This window comes from Tachyglossus aculeatus, chromosome 11, assembly GCF_015852505.1.
Source record: "Tachyglossus aculeatus isolate mTacAcu1 chromosome 11, mTacAcu1.pri, whole genome shotgun sequence".
NCBI classification, from domain to species: domain Eukaryota; kingdom Metazoa; phylum Chordata; class Mammalia; order Monotremata; family Tachyglossidae; genus Tachyglossus; species Tachyglossus aculeatus.
This window is the reverse complement of record NC_052076.1, coordinates 36,876,522-36,883,737: the sequence shown is the minus strand read 5'-3', so window position 1 is coordinate 36,883,737 and position 7,216 is coordinate 36,876,522. Positions and strand designations below refer to the sequence as shown.

The 7,216-nt window shown below is 56.0% G+C and overlaps 1 protein-coding gene across 3 annotated transcripts; it reads right to left on the bottom strand.

Annotated features, from left to right (window-relative positions):
* Positions 1-1,131: 1,131 nt before the first annotated feature.
* On the bottom strand, positions 1,132-6,612 carry KREMEN2 (kringle containing transmembrane protein 2). 3 transcript variants are annotated; one of them, XM_038754478.1, is made up of 9 exons: positions 6,421-6,612; positions 5,875-6,049; positions 5,500-5,591; positions 5,015-5,139; positions 4,415-4,568; positions 3,561-3,893; positions 3,085-3,210; positions 2,637-2,767; positions 1,132-1,558 (listed from the first exon to the last, which is right to left on the bottom strand). In XM_038754478.1, the coding sequence occupies exons 1-9, from the start codon at positions 6,506-6,508 to the stop codon at positions 1,205-1,207; spliced, it is 1,578 nt and encodes a 525-aa protein (XP_038610406.1). In that variant the 5' UTR covers positions 6,509-6,612; the 3' UTR covers positions 1,132-1,204. The 3 variants fall into 3 exon arrangements, with proteins under 3 accessions (XP_038610406.1, XP_038610407.1, XP_038610408.1); XM_038754479.1 differs by having other exon boundaries at positions 1,250-1,558; positions 2,637-2,712; XM_038754480.1 differs by having other exon boundaries at positions 1,250-1,558; positions 2,637-2,694.
* Positions 6,613-7,216: the final 604 nt, after the last annotated feature.

The following is a 7,216-nucleotide window of genomic DNA, read 5'->3' as shown; positions in this document are numbered from 1 at the left end:
GGCATTGCGGAAGAGGGAGGGAGGGACTGAGGCAGCCATGCCAGAAACCTATTTCCACTCCTGGTCCCTGATATATATATATCTATATATATATATATAGATATATATATATATATTTATCTATATATCTATATATATCTAGATATATATATCTAGATATATCTAGATATATATAGATATACATATCTATATATATATATATCTATATATATCTATATGGATAGATATATCTATATATATCTATATATATCTATATATATCTATATATATCTATCTATAGATATATATATATTTTTTTTTGACTGGGGGGAGGGAGAGGGGCAGAAACACTTCAAAAGTGGCAGAATCCTTATAGGATGGTGGAAGAGAAGCAGCGTGGCTCAGTGTGACCTTGGGCAAGTCACTTAACTTCTCTGAGCCTCAGTTATCTCATCCGTAAAATGGGTATTAAGACTGTGAACCCCACATGGGACAACCTGATCACTTCGTATCCCCCCCCCCCAGCGCTTAGAACAGTGCTTTGCACATAGTAAGCGCTTAACAAATGCCAACATTATTATTATGATTATTTGGACTCAGCGGTCACGGGTTCTAATTCCGGCTCCGCCGCAAGTCACTTCGCTTCTCTGGGCCTCAGTGACCTCACCTGTAAAACGGGGATTAAGACCGCGAGCCCCACGTGGGACAACCTGATCACTTCGTATCCCCCCCCAGCGCTTAGAACAGTGCTTTGCACATAGTAAGCGCTTAACAAATGCCAACATTATTATTATGATTATTTGGACTCAGCGGTCACGGGTTCTAATTCCGGCTCCGCCGCAAGTCACTTCGCTTCTCTGGGCCTCAGTGACCTCACCTGTAAAACGGGGATTAAGACCGCGAGCCCCACGTGGGACAACCTGATCACTTCGTATCCCCCCCCAGCGCTTAGAACAGTGCTTTGCACATAGTAAGCGCTTAACAAATGCCAACATTATTATTATGATTATTTGGACTCAGCGGTCACGGGTTCTAATTCCGGCTCCGCCGCAAGTCACTTCGCTTCTCTGGGCCTCAGTGACCTCACCCGTAAAACGGGGATTAAGACCGCGAGCCCCACGTGGGACAACCTGCTCGCCTTGTATCCCCCCCCCAGTGCTTAGAACAGTGCTTTGCACAGAGTAAGCGCTTAACAAATGCCGTCGTTATTATTATTTTCTAGGCCTCAGAGGTAGGTAGGTTTGGCAGAAAGGGCAGGGTCAGTCCTTGGGGTGGGAGAGGTTCTCTTTAGGGGTAAGAGCCTCCCCCAGGGGTAGCGGGGGAAAAGCCTCCTGTAGGGCAGGACCTGGGGGGGGGTCAGAGGGCAGAGATGAGCGATCGCAGTGAACTCTGGCTCGAAGCGCTGAGCGGCCGGTAGCCGGGCGGGAGCCCACCTGGCTGCCCGTCGCCGGGGGGGCCAGGGCCGGCCGCCACTTGGGGCCCACGGTACCACACGGTCCAGCCTCTCTGGACCCCGTGGGCCGTCCCCAGCACGAGCAGGCCCCCCACCGGCCCTTTCCCAGGGACGAGTAAGCAGCTCCTGAGAGAGAAAGAGATGAGAGAAATCTACCCCATTCCCCTCGAAACCCTTCCCTTGCATCCCCCAACCCAGCCCTCTGGCCTCCTGTCACCCAGGACCTCTCACCATAACCTCATCCGCCCGGGCGGCTTCACCCATCTTACCTCCTTCCCTTCCCCACAGCACCTGTATATATGTATATAGGGTTGTACGTATTTATTACTCTATTTATTTTACTTGTACATTTCTATCCTATTTATTTTATTTTGTTGGTGTGTTTGGTTCCGTTCTCTGTCTCCCCCTTTTAGACTGTGAGCCCGCTGTTGGGTAGGGACTGTCTCTATGTGTTGCCAGTTTGTACTTCCCAAGCGCTTAGTACAGTGCTCTGCACATAGCGCTCAATAAATACGATTGATTGATTGATATATGGTTGTACATATTTATTACTCTATTTATTTTACTTGTACATTTCTATCCTATTTATTTTATTTTGTTGGTGTGTTTGGTTCCGTTCTCTGTCTCCCCCTTTTAGACTGTGAGCCCGCTGTTGGGTAGGGACTGTCTCTATGTGTTGCCAGTTTGTACTTCCCAAGCACTTAGTCCAGTGCTCTGCACATAGTAAGCGCTCAATAAATGCGATTGATTGATTGATTGATTGATTGATTGATTTTATTTTGCTGGTGTGTTTGGTTCCGTTCTCTGTCTCCCCCTTTTAGACTGTGAGCCCGCTGTTGGGTAGGGACCGTCTCTATGTGTTGCCAGTTTGTACTTCCCAAGCGCTTAGTACAGTGCTCTGCACATAGTAAGCGCTCAATAAATACGATTGATTGATTGATATATGGTTGTACATATTTATTACTCTATTTATTTTACTTGTACGTTTCTATCCTATTTATTTTATTTTGTTGGTGTGTTTGGTTCCGTTCTCTGTCTCCCCCTTTTAGACTGTGAGCCCGCTGTTGGGTAGGGACCGTCTCTATGTGTTGCCAGTTTGTACTTCCCAAGCGCTTAGTACAGTGCTCTGCACATAGTAAGCGCTCAATAAATACGATTGATTGATTGATTGATTGATTCACACTGGCCCCAAGGGCCCACTTACCGTTTCCGTAGCTGGTAGAAGGAGAAGAGGAGCAGCAGTAGGACAGCCACCACGGTCACTGCGGAGAAGACCCCAACTGAGAGGGGAGGGGAAGGTCAGGGAAGACCCGGGTCTCAAAGAGTCACATCGGTCTGTATATACGTATATACGGTTGTACATATTTATTACTCTATTTATTTTACTTGTACATATCTATCCTATTTATTTTATTTTGTTAGTCGGTTTGGTTTTGTTCTCTGTCTCCCCCTTTTAGACTGCGAGCCCACTGTTGGGTAGGGACTGTCTCTAGATGTTGCCTATTTGTACTTCCCAAGCGCTTAGTACAGTGCTCTGCACATAGTAAGCGCTCAATAAATATGATGGATGATGATGATCGGTCACCTTCCCTCCCATCGGGGCGGGAAAACTAACGCCCTTATTCCTCCCCCGTCGATCCCCAGCTTCTCACCCCCCATTCTGGTGGATGAATCCTGGGGGCCAGGGGCACGGCTCCCGTTGGCTCCTTCTGGGGGAACAGGTGGGGTCTGGATGAGGCCCTGGGGGGACCCCAGATCTTCCACGGGATCCCTCAGACCTGAGGAGAGAAGATAGAGGTTGAAGGCAGGACTCCTGGGCTCTCGGAGGGGCTCTGGGCCCAGGGGAAGGGATTTCTGGAAGGAAGGCGAAACCTGCAAGGGGTGGGGAAGCGGGGCTCCGGCTGCAGGTTGCCAGGGCTGTGCAGGGGAATGAGATCTTTTAGATCAGTCTTTTAGACTGTGAGCCCACTGTTGGGTAGGGACTGTCTCTATATGTTGCCAATTTGTACTTCCCAAGCGCTTAGTACAGTGCTCTGCACACAGTAAGCGCTCAATAAATACGATTGATGATGATGATCCCCGGGGCTGAGGGCATCGGTGGTGGCAGGGGTCGTCGGGGTCTCCTCACCTCGGTACGTTAGGGCAAAGCCCTGGGCATGGCCCCGGGGGTCACTGCGGAAGGTCAGCAGGAGTGCGGCGGTGGGGAAGCGCAGCGGCCCAGGGGGTGGGGGCTGAGCCCCGTCGAAAGCCCCCAGCAGTCGACCCGAACCCGCCTCCCGGAGCTCCAGCCGGTCCCGGGGGTCGGCCAGGTCAAAGAGGTGGAAGGTGAGCTCTAGGGCCGACGCCGGCGGGCCCAGCGCCCAGCTGCAGTTGCGGTCCGGGCCGTACTCGTCCGGGAAGTCCGGGGAGTAGATGACTCCCTGGGGGGCCGTCCAGTTCCCCTGACAGGAACCCACGGAGACTGGGGCCGGGGGCCGGGGTGAGAGAGCTGGGTCAGGATGCCGTTGGCCCCACAGCTCCCCAGAGATCCTCCCTCGGTACCCCTCACCCCGCAACCCCCCCTTTTAGACTGTGAGCCCACTGTTGGGTAGGGACCGTCTCTAGATGTTGCCAACTTGGACTTCCCAAGCGCTTAGTCCAGTGCTGTGCACACAGTAAGTGCTCAATAAATATGATTGATTGATTGACAACCCCTCAAACTGATGGAAGGAGAATTGGTACCCGGAGGCTCCTCCTCTCCCCTCTACCTCCCTACTCACTCGGGGTTCCAGTTGTGCAGGGAGCTCACAGCCCAAGCCTCAGGATCCACCCTGCCCTGTCCTGCCCTGGCCTTCTCTGGGTCTCCTACTCTTTCACCATCTTTTCCGCCCCCTCCTCCCAACTCTGCCCTCTCCTTCTACCTCCGCCTCTCCCTCAAAGCCCACCCCTCACCACCACCCCGAAGCCCCACCCTACCACCCATCCCTGTTCCCCTGGTCTCACCCTCATAGATGCCCAGCCTCCCGTCACCCCCACACAGCTGGCCGCGGTGGCCAAAGCAGATCTGGTCACAGTCGGTTGCCGGAGCCGGGCGGCCCCGGGACAGGTCCCCTTCGGAGCCACAGAAGCAGGCGTAGCCGGCCTCCACCCCAGCCAGCTGTGGGCAAGGGAGGAGCGGGGTGGGGGGGACAATCACCCTGAGGCCTCAGTTCCCCGGGACTCAGCTGGAGAAAGACAGGGGGCCTGTGGCTTAGTGGAAAGATCGTGGGCTTTGGAGTCAGAAGTCATGGGTTCGAATCCCAGCTCTGCCACTTGTCAGCTGTGTGACTTCGGGCAAGTCACTTCACTTCTCTGGGCCTCAGTTCCCTCATCTGAAAAATGGGGACTAAGACTGTGAGCCCCATGTGGGACAACCTGATAACCTTGAATCTTCCCCAGCCCTTAGAACAGTGCTTTACACATAGTAAGCACGTAACAAATATCATTATTATTATTATTATTTTCGGGGGGCGGCGGGGAGGGATGTGCTGATCTTGGAGGGGCAGCCTCCCTTTGGGGAAAGGGGTGAGGTTGGGGGGAGATGGGTGGGCCCAGCTGGTTTACCTGGAAGCCTTTCATGCGGCAGAAGCGCAGGCAGACCTGGACCGTGAGCTTGGTGGAGGTGCCGCTCGGCCCGCTCAGGGCTGGGGGAGCCCCCGAATCGACAAAGCAGCCTAGGTAGCCAGGCACTGCGGGGAGGGCAAGGGAGAATAGGCTCGGGGGGACTTTCCACTCCCCCGACCCTCCCACCAGCTTTTCCCAGGCTTCAAGGAACCCAAGCATTCCGGCCTCCAGCCCGACTTCTCTCCTAGGACCCAAACGCCCCCCTCCCCAGATCATCATCATCAATCGTATTTATTGAGCGCTTACTGTGTGCAGAGCACTGTACTAAGCGCTTGGGAAGTACAAATTGGCAACATCTAGAGACAGTCCCTATCCAACAGTGGGCTCACAGTCTAAAAGGCACAGATCCTCCGGGTACTCGTGTCCCCAGATCTCCGCCCCCCCCTCCCCAGGAGCCAGGCTTCCCCCGGTGGCCCCCCGCTCACTGTGGCAGGTGGGGATGTCGCAGTATCTCCAATAGATCCCTTCTTCCGTCTCTGCCACGTAGCACCAGGGCTGCACATCCCCATCGGGGTTCCTGAGGGATGGGATTTGGGGGGAGCCGAGGAGGGAGGGGGCCGTGTCAAAGTCGAACTTCCGCTCCCCCAGCCCCGCTCCCTTCGCCGTAATGTCCCTCCCACGGCCAGTTGAAGCTGGAGCCCGGATCCTGACTGGAACTGCAGTGGCTAGCCCTAGATCAGCCTCTCAGGGGGCCACCACCCCTGAGACCTCAAACCGCTCCCGCCGATATCACCTGGGACCCACTGCCCCCATCCCTTGTTCCAGCGGGGACCCCCCTTCCTTTCCCTCCCCCATCTCACCTGCAGTAGTTGTGGCTCCCCAGGCCCCAGCGGCCCTGGGGGTCTTTGCTGCTGCTGTAGCTGTGCTGCTGGGTTTGGTCCCAGAACAGGCAGGGGCGGCCGGCCCCCAGGGGCCCCGTGCGGTTCTGGCTGCCCCGGTAATCTGCCCCGTTCACCTGGTAGCACTCCGATGGGCCTGGTGAGCGGCGGGGGATGGCTTGGGATCTGGAGGGGCAGGTGGGGCCGTCTTCCCCGCTAACCCTCCTGCAGCCTCCCAGAGGTGAGAGAGCCTCCTCCTCTTCTTCCCCTAGGGTGGCCCGACCTCCCTCAGGAGGCCCCTCTCTACCTGCCCACCCAACTCCCCCAACCCCCAGCCTCCAGCCTTCCTCTCGGGACCTGGGCCCAACTTCTCTGGCCACCTGCTCAGAACCCCCCCCCAGACCCAACCGTTCTGTACCTTTGGGACAGGCGGGGGCGGGAGGGTCACTGAGAGGAAAACGTCAGGAGTCCTGGGGTCGGCGAGGAGGCCATGGGGGCAGGACTCAAGTTGAAGGGGCACTCACTCACCTTGGTGGCTCTGCGGGTCCCGCCACGGGGCTTGGGCTGGGGGCAGCAGCAGCAGCAACAGGAGGTTCCCGGGCCCGAGGTGACCCATCTTGCCCGTCTCTCCCCTACGGGAAAGCCTCCGGGGCCCGAGACATGGGGAGGTCCAACCCCTTTTCTCCTTTTCCCTTTTTCTGTCTTTCCAACCCCCTCCCTATTTCCTCACCTTTGTTCCCTCTCTTCTCTGTCCTAACTCTGGTTACTATCTCTGTCTCTCTCTCTTGCCCACTCTGGCTCCCTTCCTCCCTGTCTGCTCCTCCCTACTCACTCTGCCTCTCCCCTTCTCCCTTCCTTTCTCTTTCCATCTCTCTTGCTCCCTCCCTCTGTCTTCTTCTCTTCAATCCCTGGAGCCTGCTTCCCCCAGCTCCTCGGGCTCCTTTCCGTCTCCCTGGCTCTTTCGCACTCGGCTCTGTCTGTCTGTCTGTCTGTCTCCCTTCCCAGCTGGGCTCTCCCTCCCTCTCCCCCCCCATTCCTCGGCTGGGTCCCTCCCTCGCCCTGGGGGGGAGGCCAGGAAGCCCCGCCTGGGAGAGGAGCAGGAGCAGGAGCAGGCCCAGACGCCTCCCACCCCTGTCTGGCCAGCTCCCCCTGTCACTCCCTCTCCTCTCCCTTCCCCTCCCCTACAGAGCAAGGCTGGGCCTCCCCCAGCATCCAGGCTACCTCTCCTGCCCTCTCCCCTTCTTCCCAGATTCCCTCCCTTCCCTCCCCCAGAACTCAGGCGTCCCGTCTCCATCCAGAACCAGGAGGCCAGGAGGCTCCCCTC

Coding starts and splice junctions, on each gene's coding strand:
- KREMEN2 (XM_038754478.1), bottom strand. CDS start 6,508: ATGGGTCACCTCGGGCCCGGGAACCTCCTGTTGCTGCTGCTGCTGCCC. Junction 3,211..3,560: donor CTTTGCCCTAACGTACCGAG/GTGAGGAGACCC, acceptor TTCTCTCCTCAG/GTCTGAGGGATCCCGTGGAA. Junction 2,768..3,084: donor TTCATCCACCAGAATGGGGG/GTGAGAAGCTGG, acceptor ACGTATATACAG/ACCGATGTGACTCTTTGAGA.